The sequence below is a fragment of the Fusarium flagelliforme genome, assembly GCF_020744385.1.
Source record: "Fusarium flagelliforme strain FIESC 12 MPI-CAGE-AA-0113 chromosome Unknown B0J16scaffold_4, whole genome shotgun sequence".
Classification (NCBI taxonomy): domain Eukaryota; kingdom Fungi; phylum Ascomycota; class Sordariomycetes; order Hypocreales; family Nectriaceae; genus Fusarium; species Fusarium flagelliforme.
In genome coordinates, this window is record NW_025763506.1 from 3,460,747 (window position 1) to 3,479,207 (window position 18,461).

An 18,461-nucleotide genomic window follows, 5' to 3' on the forward strand; every position below is an offset into this window, starting at 1 on the left:
TAGACTAACGTTCCTTGCCTCAGGGCTATGTACTGTGCATACAACAGATGCTCACGAAAGAGATGATTGCACGCAATAGAATGGCCTATTTTATAGGAGGTTCCTTATAAAGGCGCACCCATAGTGTGATGTGCGATCCAAACAGATCCAGAATGCGGAATAAAATCTCAACCTTCTCGGTTCCACGGATATTGCGGGAGTAGGTAGAGAAGAGCGGTTACAGGGGTGTACATCGTCTGGACTTTTCGGATAATCTTGGTAGCCACTCACAACCTTGACAACTTGACTCGTTGCATCTCGTTGGACGAAGCAAGGGGACGGGAGGCTGTAGGCAAGGGGTTCCCTGCACATGGATACAGACGCACTATCCATCCTACACAGGGAGGCATCCTGGCCCAATGAACCCGTAGCAGGTAAATCCTTTCAGCGCCAGGACGGACAGGTTTGTTTGCTGAAAAGAGAAGAGGAGAGGAGAGGGCGGAGCGTGGCGGCTCATTTACATATTATCACGACGCCTGCTCCCAGGCCTGCCTTCATTCTTCCTCTTTATACCGTTTACGGTGGTTCAGTTCCTTGCCCGCTTCTGCTTCTTCTATTTTCGTCTTTTTCTGAGACTTTTATACATTCTTCACACAGGCTGGCCATTCCCTTTCCCTACTAAGGTACCTACGTAACCTCTACATTCGCTTGATCGACTGCACTGCTTGCCAGCTGCTCGTTTCGTTTCGCCCTCGTGTGTTTCTCTGGAACAGGTCTTAGAACGCCTTGAAACATTCAAAAACAGCCGTTTTCCTCGTCATTGTTGTCTCTGGTAGATCAGATCCTTTGTCTTGTGTCTTGCAACAAGCGCCTCGACTGTTACATTGCCGCTCACAGTACAACACTGCACGCGCCAAAACGTCGATCCTCTGGCCCTGCCTTCCTTGTTGCTACTACCAAGCGCCCTTGCCTCCCGTCGACTTCATTTCATCGATCCGACTTTACTTTTACTTACTCGCGGCAATTGACGTCGACCCGTTCTGTACCGCAGATCCAAATCCCATCCGCCAAAAAAACAAAATTGGGACCTTACCTATCATCAGCTGGTTCTGCTTTCTTTCCGTTGCAGCCTGTTCAAGACATCACTTCGTGGACGAGGTGAACAGCGCTTACAGACACTGTCTTGGCACCGGTCAATAAGTCGCCCTTGTTCTGCCCGGATTCTTTATTGTCCCTTATTGTCCTTTCGCCCATTCGCTTTTGGCCTTTGTGCTGTGTCATTGTGTGTTGAACACAACAAGGTCACTACCGATAAGCCGGCTTGCCGATCACGATTTATCAACACAACCGTCACGTCAACACCTGATTACGATCATGTTCTGACACCAAAAGACGAACACAAGGACGAACAGCATACGGATTACTTTCTTTAAAATACACCACCATCGACCCCTGCGTGCTTGTTTGGGATTCTTGACCAATTTCACAATCGCCTTGTCTCATCATTCATTCACAGCAAACAACGACTATTCACTCTTTCTCTTCCATCTAAGAACTTCCATATAAAGGAACCTCACACCTGGTCATATTCTTTTTCGCTCTCTTCTGGAGAGCTAACAAAGACAAAATGGATTTCACACGGCGCCGGATCGCCGACATCAACTCGTACATACCTACATCAGCACTCAAATCTCGTGCCGAAGCGTCCCACGAAGATGCCGAAGTCAATTACCACTCAAATCTCGACGGTGTCAATCAACCTATGAACCTGCTATTTAAGGATGTGTTGTGGTGGACCCTGGGCATCATGGCCCTCATCGTTCTGTGGATTAGAATCGTCGAGATCCTATGGGCAAGACTCCGCCATATGTCGACCATGAATATGCCTGGCCACAAGCAACAGTACTGGAAGATCTCTCAGTGGTCATGGATGCCCGGCGTGAAGAAGCACATCACCTATGCCCCCTTGTGGAACAAACGTCACAACCGAGAGTTCAAGCTTTCTTCTGCTATTAGCATGGGCACCCTCCCATCCCGACTTCACTTCACCATCCTTTTCATCTATCTGGGCAGTAACTTTGTCTACATGTTCTTTCTCAACTGGGCCAATGAAAATAAGCTTGCCTTTTGTGCAGAGCTACGAGGTCGCTCAGGCACGCTGGCCCTTGTCAACATGGTGCCCTTGATCATCTTTGCTGGACGCAACAACCCTCTTATTGGGTGGCTCAAGATCAGCTTCGACACATACAATCTCCTCCATCGCTGGATGGGCCGTATCGTGGTTCTCGAGTCTATCATCCACACTATCGCCTGGCTCATCGTTGCCGTGGACGATCTAGGCTGGGATGGTGTTGGTCATCAAATCTCATCCATCCCCTTTTACAGCTCGGGAACTGTTGGTACAGTAGCTATGATCTTCCTTGCCCTGCTTTCCCTTTCTCCTGTACGACATGCCTTTTACGAGACCTTCCTGAACGTCCACATTATCCTGGCTTTTGTGGCTTTTGTTGCTGTCTGGGTTCACTGCGCCTCGTCTGCACTTCCCGGAGGTCTTCCTCAGCTCTCATGGATCATTGGTATCATGGGTCTCTGGTTTTTTGACCGCCTCTCTCGAATGTTTCGTCTTCTATCTGTCAACTGGTCGAGCAAGGGCTGGACCGAGGCAGTGTGCGAGGCCATGCCTGGCAACGTCACTCGAGTTACTCTTCACTTGCCACGATACATGGACATCGAGCCTGGCACCCATGCGTACCTGCGCATCTGGGGTGTTTGCGCTTGGGAGAGCCACCCCTTTTCAATCTGCTGGATCAACCATGTTCGCGACAACAGTCTGCCCATCGCGGAGAAGGAGGGTTCCAACGCAGTCGACAAGTCGGCCATGACTACAACTGTCTCTTTCTTGATCGCAGCCCAGACAGGATTTACCAAGAAGCTCTTCGACCGTGCTTCTCATTATCCTGGAGGCCTTCGCGCCAAGGCTGCCATGGAAGGCCCCTATGCCGGACATCATAGCCTTGATTCTTATGGCCACGCAGTTCTCTTTGCTGGATCAACTGGAATTACTCACCAAATCTCTTACATCCGTCACCTTCTGGAAGGAAACAACCAGGGCACGACTGCTACCCGACGGGTAACCCTTGTTTGGATCATCCGCGAATACGAGTCTCTCGAATGGGTACGACCGTACATGGATACCATCCTCCGCATTCCCAATCGAAAAGATGTCCTTCGCATCCAGATCTTCGTCACCCGTCCCCAGAACCCACGCGATATTGTCAGTGCTAGTGCCACGGTGCGCATGTTCCCTGGACGGCCAAACGTTCCCCTAATCCTGGAAAGGGAGGTTCAAGAGCAGATGGGTGCCATGTGTGTCACAGTATGTGGGCCTGGCGCTCTTGCTGATGATGTTCGTGGTGCTGCAAGAGCGGTGCAGGGTTCGAGCGTGGTGGACTTTGTAGAAGAGAGTTTCACATGGTAGACCATGGTAATGAAACAGAGGCAGAGGGATATAAAGAGGGTTCCGTTCATAAAGTATATATTACAAAGGGGTTTATGTCATGAAGACATGGAGATATGTCAGGAATAATCATAGCGTCCATGCGTTTCTATAGCGATCAAAATACTACCTAGAGATCTCAGAAAGACTTTCCTAAAGTGTGTTGAAACAAGTTTCTGTTTATGTAAGTGATATATGTATGATATAAACAGATCTCCAAGTACCTAGTTCCTTAATTGATGAAGATATATGTAGCATTAAATTGATGTGCATCCCAGTGGAGGGTGAAACTGTCACTTGTTAGAGGCAGCTGCTCTGCACTGCCCCGCACTTCACATCCTTCCAGCCCACCTTGGTCACAGTGCTATCCATGGTACCTTCCTACCTGGAGGTGGGTCCCTGCAGCTTAATGGAAATACGTACCTTACATCCTTTCAGTCGCGTCTTCTAACCACCAAGACGCGATTTCTCCTGCGATTTTGTTTGTCTCACACAATCTCAAAATACGCATGCGACAATACTGATATACACGTCGATAGACCCGGAAACAATTATTGTCTTCATCTCATTTTCTATACACGTCTTCAGCTCACCGCACAGATGCCTACCCGGAGGCAAGACTCGGACCAAGAGTCGCAATCACGATCGCCATCTCCGGCCCCACGAGCTGCACAGTCGCACCAAAACCTAGCCGTCAGAGAAAGGGAATCCAGTCGCTCTGTTTCAGGCTCCAAGAGAAAACGGGCAGACACACGAAACGGCGAAACCTCGAACAATCGAAGACGGACAGCTGAACCTGTGGCCAATGGCGACGACGAAGACGAGAGTGATGAGGATGAGGATGAGGACGTATACGACCCTGACCAGCCGTTGGAAGAACGTCGTAGAGTTCAACAGGGCTTCAGAGACCTGTTACGTGAAGTGACCGAAAACACGGAAGAGTATCTGCAGGCCGGCTCACGAGGGCTTCACGAAACTATCATTCGCGCAAATCGGTTGTCAAAGAAAGTACGACAGACAACTGAAGCAACGATCGACTCCCGCCTACTTGTCAGCACGACTGATCTGTCATACCGGAAGACTTTGAGATTGACGCAAGGTAGCCTTTCACAAGGCGTGGATGTCGATGAATTTGTGTCAAAATGCATTACATACATGAGGCATGGCCGGGGAATCATGGATGATAATGCGCCAGAGCTTTCGAGTACTCAACGTCACAGAAGAAGAACTACAAGAGGCGACGACAACGGAGATGATGATATTGGCGACGATGGTGACATGATGAACTGGCCGCATCTTGGCCGCTTCGCCTCCCTTCCACATCTTCGCCGACCTGCTCTCCCTGGATTCCTCCTTGGTCCTCTATCAGTTGAGAAGAAAGCGCGCAAAATTGCCAAGCGAAGCGCACCCTTTAGACCAAACGCATTGACGGAAACACGCCCAGAAGTACTCAACGTTGAAGACTTGGCGCAAAAAGAGAACGACCTCACTGCAATCTGCGGCAAGATCCTCCAACAGTTACAAAGCATCCAAGCCCATCTTCAACAAACCGTATCGGACAGTATTGATGACGATATGGACGATGAAGAGAGAAACAGGATCATGCATCAATATGGTCTCCGTAGTACCGGTGGGATAGACTTGATGCGCTTTGTTGTAAATCCTAAATCTTTCGGCCAAACCATAGAGAACATGTTCTACGTTAGTTTTCTCATACGAGATGGTCGAGTTGAAATCGAATTCGACGAGTTTGATCTTCCAGCACTTGGTAAGTCAGCTTTGGTGTAATTATTACGGTGTGTCGCTAAATGATATTGTAGCCCCGGTCAATAAAGACGAGGCCGAAGACGACGACGAACCAACACGGCATGGGGCGGCAAAACACCAGGCAATTCTATCTATGGACATGCAGACTTGGCAAGATATCATTGATACCTTTGGCCTCAAGGAACCCATGATTACACACAGAAATGATGTAACAAGTTCAGGACCTGGCGCTAGAGGGTGGTATAGCTGAGGACGAAGAGAGACGATAACATTGAAAGAACACATTGAGTCTTTCGGATCCTTTGTCATGCAACCCACGAGTTGATGCTCGCCCTTTCAAAGCATAGACGCTCGGCTGGCGATGGCGACCAGTCTCTTGCACTGGTCGATGACAAACTCCGGTGGCGCTTCTTTGTTCCTGACTGCCATGTCACTGTGGCCAGCACATACAGCATGGCCTTTGGTCTGTTGGTGGCATTTTGTCTTTGTGAGAGTATGCCTGTGCACGATACAAGGTGTGTGGTCTAGGCATATTTTGGTATCTTTGATAGATAAACCAACAAAGAAATGAACCAAAGAGAATATAGACAAAGATATCATCCAAGATGGAGGACGTTCTCCTGTTCGCTTCATAATCCCTCTTTGCCCTCTTGTCTTTGACCTACTTTTCTGTCAATTGTTCAAGTATCTCGATACCTCTCAAGCATTTGTGCACGCCACGAGTGGACTTGTTGATATAATTTCGTTTTTGGACTCGCCCCTGCAGCCCATTCCAGAACACCTTCATCGATACCTTGTGTCACACAATTCGCCCCTAACCACTACGACGGGATGGCTGACTTCGATTTCTTTTTGGCACAAACCAAAACTCGCTCACAGAAAACTATTCAGAACTGGGAAGAGAAAAGGTCCAGTCTTGTTTCGAGCATCGATTCCTTCTATCAACATGATTGCTCGAGCGCTGCCCTTCCAGATAAAGCCTTGGAGATCCTGAACCGGTTTCAGACACAGGCGAAAGAAAACGTTGAAGCAATGTTCAAAACTTGCAATGACTCACAACAAGAAAACATTGACCAATTCGAGCGTGGTATCAAGCAACTAGAAACTGCTGTCGAAAAGGACAGAACCGATGCTAAAAAAGCGCTCAAGTCAGCCACATCAGAAACCACTGACCTGAAAAGGGATCTCCAAACACTCAGACATAAGCTCAAGCAAGTCGAAGAGCTGGTCGCAGCCCGGGTCAAAGAAAGTTCAACCCAGAACAAATCGACTGCCGCGTCTAAAACTACTGGCAACAACTTCACACCAGGTTTCACACCAGGTAGTGGTGGTATATCGTTCGAAAAGGCTCAAAACCCAGGGACACAGAGGAAATCTGCGGAAGAGAATTCTCGTACTCCCTGGACAGAGTCGAATCCAAGAGATACAACTATTGACAACGATCTACCTGTTCCTGAAACCGTCCGCAGTGGTTCATCGAGACCACCAAGAGACAGAAGTTTTGATCCGAGCCAATGCTTTCGAGTACGACATGATGGCCCGAGGAATCCTGAACCCGAAACACCCTGGCCACTGCCAATCGACAACAGACATCCCATATATATGGGCTCTATGATGAAAGATCTACTCCTGACTGGGTCATATCTCGGCCTTGAGCTGGAAAAAGACTTTGTCGATGATGAAAGCTCAACTGACTGGGAGAACGAGGGTCAAGAGCAGCAGTCAGGTACGATCCATGCTTCTCGCGACAAGTCTGATGCCAGCAAATCATCCCTTGTAGACGCAAAGGGCAACCACAGCAGAATCTTTCAAGTCAATCAAGGAACCAAGAATTCTCTTCGGGCAGAGCTGCAAAGTCCACAAACTCCACCGTCGCCTGGAGCAAGTAGGCAGCATGAACCAACAGGACTGTTTGATTCTCCCCCAACAGCGCGTATAGTCGACTCGCCACGCCAAAACAGATTCACTACACCGACGAGAACAGATGAATTTGGTGTAAGCCTAGTTAGTATGGAAAAGGCTTTGGGTCTCCTTGAAAAGGCACGTAAACGCTGCAGTGACAACATAGCCTTCTTGAACGACGAAAAGCAGAATAGCCGGAATGAGGACAAGTACAAGTACAAGTACTCGAAACTTATCGACCTTTGTATCGCTATGACAAAGCGCTATCGTGACGATTGCGTTAAGGCAAGCCAATGTCTCTCTGAAACGCAAGCAGGCGTCTACCCTACCCCCAGTCCGAGCGCCTGGTCTCACAGATCGCAGGAAACGCAGTCTTCCATATTTGATAGCCCTCCTCCAGTCGGCAGCATGGCCAGCAGCATGACCGGCTCAATGTTCAGCGAATTCGCCCAGAAGCCTTCTTCTGTCGCATCGTCACCAAAGAAACCATTCCAACCAAAATGGCTCACTGTTGACAGGCCGACGCGTGCCTTGCAGGATCATGTGCCTCCTCCATCTTTGGGTGCTCAAGGATCCACTGTCCCAAAGTCTGATCGTCGTTCGTATGAGCTAGACGGTATACAAGAGTCTACCGTTCAAGAATCATCTGTCGAGAAACCTTCCGACAATAAAGAATCCACCATAGGAGACATTTCGTCCTCAAAGGGAGACAGTTCAGAGAAGGACCAGTCACAAGACTCGCAAAAGGGCCTTGGTCCCGAAAGCTCAACAGTCGGCAATAATCTAACATCAAACACAAAGGATGAGAACGGTTGCGACGATGAAGATGGGCAGAACGCCAAGAATGAATCCTTGGAACCTGTGCACTCCTCTCTTTCAACGTCAACACTTAGCCTACTGCAGAAAACTAGCCAGGAAGTCTGGCGTTTCTTGCGAGATCACTGTTTAAGTTGGCTGCATCACGCAGCGTTCTTTGGCCAGATGGCGAGATACTCCTGGCACCGACACACCAAACGCAGTGACGCAGGTCCGTTTCCTAATCCGCCGCATGTCGAGGACTTCTACCGTGTCCTAGTAGACATGATGTTTATCAGAGCGGTCTGCCTGAAGATTTACATTTGGTATGATCAAGAGGCTTTACAGAGGGAGCGGAATATGTGGCTCGATGCCAACGGCCTGGCTAGAAGACTCATGCTAAGGGGACTCGCTACACAGTGCTTCAGCGGGGACCAAGGACTGGAATGGCAAGGCATCAGCGGCATTGTGGAGTTTACAGCTTGGGCGTTAGGTATTAAAAGTTTGACGGGAGCAGTGAAGGCTTCGATTGGGTTTGTGGTCAGTTTTGTGTGGAGTTTTCGATTTGTATTGGCGATTCTACTTGAATGTTATAATTGGGGATCATACCTACGCTCTAGACTCACAGCATAGGTATACCTGATCTTTCAAGGAGTTCATTAGTGGTCTTTTACTACCTAGTACCTATATCTATACATATATAAGTTGAGGTTACTTTGGGGTCTAGGAGAGAAGATTCTTAATGTACCTCTCTTTTGTCATTTCATCCGAGTCTAGTGAGTACTGCAATCAAATAGAGGAATGTTTGCCGTTACCGTTGACGAGGCCGAGGTTGGTAAGCTGTAATACCGGTAACTAGAGCGGGTTCTCGGGGTGCATCAAGTCGCCGAATGGATCAACTGGGATTAAGAACAAATGATGGAAAGGAATAGAATCTTTTTACTTGATATGAAAGGATATCGTATAAGGTCAAGTACACAAGTTCCATTGTATCAATGACAATTGCTATTGTTAGGAACTAGGTATTCAATATCCAAGCAACTAATTGTTTAGGTAGGTAGTCGTCAATATTCACATGATAAGAGCCACTTAATAAGTATCCACTTTTACCTTCAAAAGTAATTCCAAGACCCTGGAAATCGGGCGAGATTTGTCGGCCGAAACGGATGACATTTGATAATTAATTAGGTAGTCTAAGTAGTACGGATAGAAAAATGTTGATGTCATGGCCATTTGCCTTGCTCCAACTTACGACCCTCGGGACCCATTGGGCATCTAATCACTTACTTACAAATACAATCAATCAATTCCTCGTGATGATACGCTCTTCGGCCCGTATTGGATACTTAAATAACGAACTGCCTAGATTATTCCAGTTGCAACAGAAGCCTTTTACACTTTCACTTTCACGTGCACTTGGATTCAACGTCATACATCCTCCAAGCTCAACCTCATCAACTCCAAGACTCAAGTCTTTAACTTCATTTACGCTTCCTATCCAAAGTCGAAACTTCAGTTCACAGTCGCAATTGCACCAAACCAACTCTGCAGAAATGTCATCCAAACTCATTCCTTCAGACCCTGATCATGTCATGGTCATTCGCAATGTCACTCCCAACATTGCAACCTTTTCAGTGCCCTTCTCACGATTCGGAAAGGTCAAGATTGGTGGTCGAGGTACTTTAGGTATGTAAACTCGTCTCTGTTCCAGCTGTAAAGATACAAGTCAGACTGACATCCATATCCAACAGTCAAGCTCACTTCTGGAGGTCTCGCCATTTTCTCTCCTGTAGCACTCACAAAAGCTACCCAGACCAAAGTCATCGAGATGGGAGGCGATGTTCGCTACATCGTCGCTCTCGACTATGAGCATCACATCTTCATCTCTGAGTGGGCAAAGGAATATCCCTCAGCCAAGATTATCGGCCCTGAGGGTTTGCCTGAAAAGCGCGCTAAGCAAACTGATGACCCTAAGATCGGTAATGAAGAATTCGCTGTTGTTTTCAAGAAGGATAATAAGCGGGAGACCAGGATCGATCCTGACTTTGACGCTGATTTTGACTACGAATACGTCGATGGCCACGCCAACCTCGAGATCGTCTTCAACTACAAGCCCGAGCGTGTTTTGATCCAGGCTGATTTGCTCTTCAATCTGCCACCCACCGAGCAGTACAGCAAAGTTCCTGAAGAAGAACTTCCTGGAGATGGTGCTGTCGGTAAGCTATTCGCTTGCGTTCAGAACCCACGCGGCGATACCAAGTGGCTGCAACGCTTCAACTGGTATGTGCTCGCCAAGAACCGCGATAGCTTCAACGACAGCATGACCCGAATTGCTCAGTGGGACTTTAACACTATGATCCCCTGCCACGGAGATGTCTTGGAGGGAGATGGAAAGGATGTCTTCATGAAGGTGTTTGAATGGCATCTTCAGGGTCACCACTAGATGTACAGCATGGTTGGATAACGAGATTCATGTATAACAGCTGGGAGGAGTTTGGACGGTGACACAAGGAACGCGTTGATATGCCTGAGAAGTATTCCATTTGTATAAAAGACACCGGGAAGCTATGTTATCGAAGTAAATATGCACATAATACAAAACAATAAGTATCAGCTAGAAACCCGGGTATAATGCTAATTTGAAGTTTGAACACCATTGCTGCTGCAGTCGCCTACACATTTACTTTTGCCCTTGTCCAATGCACACTTTAATACACCCTTGCCTTTGTCAACAACAGTCTCGCCCGATACGAACTCGCGATGCTGCGACGACTCGGCAGCAGAGGCACTTGATGGCTTCCTGGAGCTTTCGACATGGGCCGCTTCAGGGGCTTGTATTGGTCGTGCTGCTGGCCTTGACTTGGATTGGGGCTCAGGCTCCATATCCACGAACCCAAACATGGGATAGTCAGTCACCAGTTCTCCCCCATTATAAACGAAATCGCCAAGTTTCCCCAGTATAGCAAACTCGAGCTTGAGCTTGATTGAATATCCGACTGCCTTTACGCCGTGCTGCCAGAGAAAATTGTTGGTAAAGCCGACGACGAGCAGTGCAACATCGATGAGTACAAGTAAAATGTTGATGAGAATGAGATGCCACAGGACGCGGCTGGTTCGGTGTTGTGGTGTCTTCTTCCTCAATATCTTTGTGGTTTTCCACAGGTAAAGACCGGAAAGGATAAAATTCTGTACGCAAAACACCGTCAACTGGACCTTGGCAACTTTGACAAAGGCACCACCGGGATCCAGTTTCCGCTGGCGGCTGATGGCAAATATGAGTACAGTTATAGCGCTATGCCAAATGGCAGCGTTAACGATGATCATCCATTTTGTCACGCAGAGAACGACTGCGCTTTTAACGAGTAGTCCAAGTCGAGAATACAGGACTAGAGCTTGGCCAGTAATCAAGAGCATCCATCCGATATCGTTGATGATCATATCCGGTACGTCGCCAACAACGTCGAGGTACCGGATCAACCAGCCAACCGCATATGGCAAGATGCCCAACGAAGCCGCAGTGATGCTCCAGAAATACAAGTCGCTGCGTCGTCTGGATGATGTGAAGATAAGAGCAAGCAACTCGATGCCATTGTACAACGAGATAGTGGCGCAGATCTGTCGGGCCAGCGTTGGTTAGTTTCTCGTAGTGTTGATCGCGAGGGATTTCGTACAATAACCATAATTGCCTCGACGGTATATTGCCCATTGGGCATGATCCTTAGCATAACATCGTTGCGACTCTCGTGAGCCATCTTGGCCTACTTTGGGCGCGGAGAGGCCGTGTCATGGGCGGAAGCAGCAGAGAGCAAAGCCCTGAGAGAACGAGGCATGAGGACTGCTGCTATATCTAAATTATGGTGGCAGATGAAACCGAATAGTTATGACGATTTACACCGCCCGAAGGAGCGAAGATCTTTTGCAGAACAGGGTACAGTACAGTGCAGTATTAGTGGAAGAGCTGAAGAGGCTGATGTGCCAAGTTAGATGTTAGTCCAGGGTACGAGAGGGCTAAAGTTCCGCGGATGTCTCCGAAGGAGATTCATTGATTGATCAGGTCGATGGTGTGGCTTCTAAGTTTGGGCTATGCTTTAGAACCAATATCCTTTGATCCTTGTCTTGCTATGCCTCCGGGAACATACTTGCCGGAAAGGATGAATAGAAAGATCTGCAGGCAATATATTATTGAGAGACATATACTAGGTGCAGCACCATTGCATATATACCTACCTACCTTGATATTTGGCCAGGGATTGTTGAGGAGGAAATGAGGCCTTAACATTGCTACCTCATGACTCGGTCGAGAAGCCAGGATAACTTTGCTATATTTATATCGAAACTCATATAGGAATAGCTATGGGAAGAAGCTTTTTGATTAAACGACGGTGCCGAAAGCTTGTTATAAACCAGCCCCTGCTTCTGGCAGACACAAATATTCCGTTGGGAGCAGTCTACTGAAACTCTCTAGGTTGATGAGTCTAGATGAGTCTAGAAGAGTCAAGTCAAGTCAATGTGGTATGAAAGTTCAAGTTTCATACCTGCCTTTGATAATGGATGTCTCGTGACAATTCAATGCCGTCCCATGTGATTCCCCCACAAGTCTCTAACAGTGGAGCGGACCTCTAACTGGGCTGAGCGTCACCTAAAACCCATGTTCGAGTATCCTTCCCAGACACCCGACCTCTTATCTTATCGCATCCGCAACCACCAGCTACCTACGCCATCAATCATTCTTACCTCTATTTCCACACTCCAACATCTTTGATCTCACAGCACAGTCGTCCCTCTCGACTGCAACCCCGCTTCCCTACCCTTATATCCCGTATACAGAATGACATAGGTCGTCATGTCTGAGTACGGGCGTATGGACCCGTTCTCCTTTGCGGGCTCCAAGGATGTCCACCATCCTGTGAGCATCCGCATGTAAGAAGCTCTCTTCAACATGGGTGACCAAATTAACCTTTGCGCAGTATGAATCTCGAAGGCGAGGAACCTCCTTTCAGATCATCAACCCTTCTTGAACGACCCGACTTGCGCCACATTGGCTCGAATATCAGGTGCGCCGTGTCTGTGAGATCCAAACCGCATTTACGCCAGACTAACTGGAACTGCTAGCCCGTACTCCGATCTGTATGTTACTGTGCAGGTCTGGTCCGGCTCCAAGCCCTTGACTGTCCCAGTACAGACTGCTTACAAGCCCTTCCGATTCGAGCGAAAGTACGATGCGCCCCCAAGGCTACGGAGCGACTTATGTTGATTGAGACTACAGATGGAACGAGTGGATTCAGCTACCGATTACATATGATTCCTTACCGGCCAACTCGTGTCTAGCCATAACGGTATGGGATCTTTCGCCAGTCGGCGGAGACGGGGCTATTGGCCATGCCATCCCCTTTGGAGGCACTACCTTGCCCATGTTTGACGACGACAATCAAGCACAAAAAGGAAGACAGAAGTGTCTCGTTCACCGACATAAGCACGCAGATGGTACCGATAATACAACAACTCCAGCGCTAATCTCGACAAAGAAGAAGACATCTAGAAAAGAGCAGCTCCCTCCCCTGGATAAAGACGCAGAGGAGCTGGACAGGATGGAAACTTTGTTTAAGAAACACGAAATGGGTGAGATACCTCGAGTTGACTGGCTGGATCAGATGGTATTTCGAAGCTTCGAAAAGAGAGGCCTGCAAGCTGCCAAATCGTCAATGAAGATGTTACAGAGACAACAAGCCATCAGCGGCGAGCATGATACGGATGGCCAAGATGGTGAGGACAACCACGAAAGACCCGGCCAGTCGACATTTTTACTCAATGTCGAACTCCCACGATTCGATTTTCCCGTCGTTTTCGCCGACCATGAATACGGCCCTCCTCCTATCTCAGCTCTTCAGAACCTCTCAGTCTCTCAGGCCAGTCTCGCCCACCGTCAGCCTCAAGTTCAATATGGCCCTGGCATCAATGCCCTGGGCGAGAGCTCTGCAGCGCTTGGGGGACGACTGATTAAAGTGTATGACCCCGAAGCTGGACACCGGGACAACCCTGCAGAAGCCAAACACAGACGATTGTTCCGAAGCTCGCATCGTCACGGCATTCTTGACAAGGATCTTAAGCCAAACGCCAAGGTTCGAGATGAGTTGAATCTGATTATGTCGTACTCTCCGACCCATGTTCTCACGCCAGAGGAAACTGATCTGGTTTGGAAGTTTCGCTACCACCTGACCAGAGACAAGAGAGCTTTGACCAAATTTGTTAAGTCAGTCAATTGGAATGACCAGAGCGAATCAAGGCAAGCCATACAGGTACTCGGTCGCTGGACTGCTATTGATGTCGACGATGCCCTTGAACTTCTTGGACCATCCTTCGACAACTCGGCAGTTCGTTCCTACGCAGTGGAGCGATTGCGCAAAGCTGATGACGAAGAATTGCTATTGTATCTTCTGCAATTGGTCCAGGCTCTCAAATACGAACACATTTCGGCGGAATCAGATGAGGAGAGTATCCATGATTCATCTTTGGCTCGCTTTCTGATACAGCGGGCGGCTGCCAACTTCCTACTAGGAAACTATTTCCACTGGTACCTGATGGTGGAGTGTGACGACCCAAGTCCTGAGCAGGGTGTTGATAATCGTAACATCTACCGAAAGGTTGCATATGATTTCATGGTCGAGCTTGTCAAGCAGCCGGATGGTCAAGAGACACGCAAAACTCTACTACGCCAGGCCGAACTAGTTGCCATACTTTCAAAGATTGCACAAGAAGTCAAAACGTCAAATGACTCGATCGCAAAGAAGGTTGACAAGGTAAAGCATTTCTTGGCTGACCCCAAGAATGAGCTTCTGACTTTTGAGCCGCCTTTGCCAATGCCGCTTGATCCTTCAATATTGGTAACGGGAATCATCCCAGACCAGACAGTGGTTTTCAAGTCATCGCTAAACCCATTCAAATGCACATTCAAGACGTCAACGGGAAGCTCATATCCTATCATCTTCAAGCTGGGGGATGATCTTAGACAAGATCAGCTCGTCATTCAGATCATCACTCTCATGGATCAATTGTTGCAGAAAGAGAATCTGGACCTCAAGTTGTCACCATACAAAATTCTGGCGACAAGTACCTCCGCTGGTGCTTCGCAGTTTGTACAGTCTGCAAGCTTATCAAGCATCGTCAATAAGTTTAAGAATAACCCAGCTCTGGCATATCTTAAGTATCACAATCCGGACGATAGGCAACCCCTTGGTGTCCGGCAGGAAACTTTAGACACATACGTAAGGTCTTGCGCAGGCTACTGTGTCATCACTTACATCCTCGGTGTCGGCGATCGTCATTTAGAGAATCTCCTCCTTGCGCCCGACGGTCATTTCTTCCACGCTGATTTCGGTTTCATCCTCGGCCGAGATCCCAAGCCTTTTGCGCCCCTAATGAAGCTTTCAAAGGAGATGGTGGATTGCATGGGTGGTGTGCAGTCGGAGCATTATAAACAGTTCAAGCAGTATTGTTTCTTGGCATACACCGCACTACGCAAGTCATCGAACCTTATTCTTAATCTGTTCAGCCTCATGGTCGACGCCAATATCCCTGATATCCGGCTTGAGCCGGACAAGGCAGTGCTCAAAGTCCGAGAACGATTCCATTTGGAGCTGAGCGAGGAAGAAGCGCTACGATATTTCGACCGTGTCATTGAGGATACATTAACAGCGTACGCACCCGTTGTCATTGACAAATTACATGAATGGGCGCAGGCTTTCCGGGCTTAAAGTACCGATGAAAAGATCCGATCCGATGGAGTCAGGGCGTTATGGTACATGAAGGGTTTTGGGCTTGGGTTAGACAGTGGATAGCAATTCGATTTTGTATATGTTCATATGTACTTGCCAGCATAAGCTCTATTCATGGTGATATATGCATCAAGAGGTGAGACTTGTGTGCCCATTACGTTTCTTCTTTGTTGGTTGATTCATGATACATGACATCGGCGAGAAATTTAAAGCAATCCCATTCGTTATCTTATCATCGTCTTGTTCCTTCTTCTTATGTGTTCCGCTTATGTCTCGCCGAAAGTGAAGACTCCCTTGCCTTTGCGGAACCCCTGAAGACCCTGCTGCACAGCATTGCGCAAAGTCTCCTCCTCTGTGTCCCAATCCCACTTGACCTCCTCGATAGGGACGTCGCGGAACTGACCTGAACGGATGATTTGGAGGATATCATTGATAGCGTGTCTTCTGCCAGTAGGATCCTGCTCGTTCAATCGGCTCAACCAGAAACCAATGAAACGGATATCCTTGAAAATCAGGAGACCAAGGGGGAGTTGGACGGGCTGCTTGGCCATACCGCCGTATGAGACTAGAGTTGCACCGCTGCCAAGAGATCTGGCGACTGCGGTAGCTGACTTGCCTCCAACGCAGTTGAGACCAAGTCCAATCTCTTCGCGGCCCTTGCGGGTAATTTCAGCAAGCTGGTCCCTCCACTCACGGGAAAGGAACTGAGATTCAGTGACAACGACATCTGCGCCGAGATCAAGGAGCTCCTTCTTGAGAGTCTCAGTTGCGTCGGGAGTATCACGATCACGAATAACGTTGATGCTCCTCAAACCCCAGAGCTTTCCGAACTGGATAGCGGCCCGACCAACGCCCGAGTTGGCACCATTCTGGATGAACCACTGTCCGCTTCCGACTTCGAGAGGGCGCATGCCCAAGCCTGCTTGGAGACCAGCATTGGGTCCGTAGTGTCGTAAGATTCGGTAGGCAGTACATGGGTTGACACTGACAGTGGCAACCTGTGTAGGGGTCAGACCCTCTTTATCGATCTTGATGAACTTTTCGACCTCATCAACAGCGTGCGTCCTCCAAGTGCCAAACTGACCGATGGCAGGAATAACCCAATCGCCTTTCTGTAACGACGAGGAAGGTGAACCGGCAGAAACGACCTCGAAAACACCTTCGTTGCCGGGAATGGCGGAGGGCTCAGAGGTACCAATTAGGGAAGTGAATGGAGGCTTAGAGCCATAGGTGCCTTGAACTGTGTTGATATCGGCGGGGTTGATGGGAGCGGCAAGTGCTCGGACGAGAACCGAGTTTGAGGGAATGGATGGCGAGATAGAGTGAGTATGTAGGCTGAGATTGCTGTTAGATGTTGCTGTTGTTGGGGGTAACTCAGTGAGGCACTCACCTAAGAACCTCAGAGGGCTCTCCAGGCTTTGAGAATACGAGGGCCTTTGCTTGTGTGTAGCCGTAAGGACCCGACTTGTATCGTGCCGCGATCATGGGAAGTCTAGTCACATGTTGAGCGCTAAGCTTTGCGGAAGGCCGGACGAGCCCTGAAGCGAGCGGCCTGAGTCGCAGGCATTGTGAGCTGGCCATGATGAATAAATTATCAATTAGACTAGAATTGATGCCTCTGAAGTTGCTTTGGTGGTTCTCACTTCACGAAAGTAACAAGTTCAGCCGAGCTCTCGGATCAAATTGACGAAAGCTCTATGAGACTATGACGTTTGGGGAGTCTATCAGCCAATCAGGCTATGCGATTAAGCGGGACCATGAAGAGTCTCTGAATATCGGGGTCCAGAGTCCCAATTATGGGAAAATGGATCCCCCAGGCTCGATTGCGATTGTGGAACGCGGGGGTTTTGTTTTAACTTGCTCTGAGAAGGGAATGGCTTCCATCAGCTCTGGAAAATTCCAAGTACCTGACGATGCTCGCATTTTTTGTCACGTTCTTCATGACTCGAGATCTCAAGCGAAGCCGGCCAAAGGGGACCCATCGCGGTTAGTCTAGCAGATTTTTCTTTGAGTGCCCGTACAATGAACTTCAGACTTCAGTAAAGGGAGAATATTCAGATCTTGAATTGCCCCATGGCTAATCTGGAAAGGCAAGACAGGTTATGAAACATGTTTTAGCACCTTTCGACTTTGTTTCTGGTCTTGTAGAAACGCAATCCAGTCAGAGCATTTCGATTTCTTGTTTGATTCAACATTTGCTGTATCCTTAGGTATAGGTTATTCGCGCCAAGCTCTCTGTTGAGTTATATACACATACAAGAGAGATTAGACTCATTTCGGAAGAGAGACGCTTCACCAGCACTATCGTGAGTTGCAGTATAATACTCTTGATATTGACAGGGGCCATTTGATCTCCCTTGTCGAAACATGTTGTCGCGACGTTTCGACAGTCAAACGGGCGATGTTAGGTTTGGCACACGTCTGTGGCGTTAGAGTAGAGTGCCTACAGCAGAAGGGTAGGTCGGGTGTTCTGCAGGACTAGCGACTAGTCTGCTAAGGGAGAAAAGCAAGGAAGGGGGCCCTGAACACGACAGAATCGATCAGTCGCCTAATTATGGCTTGCTGCAATTTGAACCAGCAATGCTATAGAGCTGTATAGGTTCAAAGTGTTACTGTTACATATCCCAATGCTATAGGTGCGAGTATACTAGGTAGGTACTAATTTACTGCCTTCAACAATCTAGGCTCGTCCCGTGGTCTTTATTGACTGCATGCCGGTTGAGGAGTCGGCAGGAGGTACTTATGAGATA

General features: G+C 48.4%; 6 protein-coding genes across 6 annotated transcripts; 4 read left to right on the forward strand and 2 right to left on the reverse strand.

Moving 5' to 3' along the window:
* Positions 1–1,606: 1,606 nt before the first annotated feature.
* On the forward strand, positions 1,607–5,492 carry B0J16DRAFT_268048 (uncharacterized protein; the record flags this gene model as incomplete). Its single annotated transcript, XM_046123471.1, has 3 exons — positions 1,607–3,433; positions 4,064–5,243; positions 5,296–5,492. The coding sequence occupies 3 exons, from the start codon at positions 1,607–1,609 to the stop codon at positions 5,490–5,492; spliced, it is 3,204 nt and encodes a 1,067-aa protein (XP_045983347.1).
* A 1,291-nt stretch (positions 5,493–6,783) lies between these two features.
* On the forward strand, positions 6,784–8,981 carry B0J16DRAFT_342419 (uncharacterized protein). Its single transcript, XM_046127902.1, has one exon. The coding sequence runs from the start codon at positions 6,845–6,847 to the stop codon at positions 8,570–8,572; it is 1,728 nt and encodes a 575-aa protein (XP_045983348.1). The 5' UTR covers positions 6,784–6,844; the 3' UTR covers positions 8,573–8,981.
* Positions 8,982–9,492: 511 nt separating this feature from the next.
* On the forward strand, positions 9,493–10,382 carry B0J16DRAFT_320485 (uncharacterized protein; the record flags this gene model as incomplete). Its single annotated transcript, XM_046125574.1, has 2 exons — positions 9,493–9,625; positions 9,691–10,382. 2 exons carry the CDS (start codon positions 9,493–9,495, stop codon positions 10,380–10,382), a joined length of 825 nt encoding a protein of 274 aa, XP_045983349.1.
* A 95-nt stretch (positions 10,383–10,477) lies between these two features.
* On the reverse strand, positions 10,478–11,834 carry B0J16DRAFT_139602 (uncharacterized protein). Its single transcript, XM_046121870.1, has 2 exons — positions 11,611–11,834; positions 10,478–11,554 (listed from the first exon to the last, which is right to left on the reverse strand). The coding sequence occupies exons 1-2, from the start codon at positions 11,689–11,691 to the stop codon at positions 10,574–10,576; spliced, it is 1,062 nt and encodes a 353-aa protein (XP_045983350.1). The 5' UTR covers positions 11,692–11,834; the 3' UTR covers positions 10,478–10,573.
* A 970-nt stretch (positions 11,835–12,804) lies between these two features.
* Positions 12,805–15,834, forward strand: B0J16DRAFT_139635 (kinase-like domain-containing protein). Its single transcript, XM_046121872.1, has 3 exons — positions 12,805–12,993; positions 13,052–13,153; positions 13,206–15,834. Exons 1-3 carry the CDS (start codon positions 12,908–12,910, stop codon positions 15,688–15,690), a joined length of 2,673 nt encoding a protein of 890 aa, XP_045983351.1. The 5' UTR covers positions 12,805–12,907; the 3' UTR covers positions 15,691–15,834.
* Positions 15,834–17,374, reverse strand: B0J16DRAFT_139627 (uncharacterized protein). Its single transcript, XM_046121871.1, has 2 exons — positions 17,102–17,374; positions 15,834–17,046 (listed from the first exon to the last, which is right to left on the reverse strand). Exons 1-2 carry the CDS (start codon positions 17,290–17,292, stop codon positions 15,978–15,980), a joined length of 1,260 nt encoding a protein of 419 aa, XP_045983352.1. The 5' UTR covers positions 17,293–17,374; the 3' UTR covers positions 15,834–15,977.
* Positions 17,375–18,461: the final 1,087 nt, after the last annotated feature.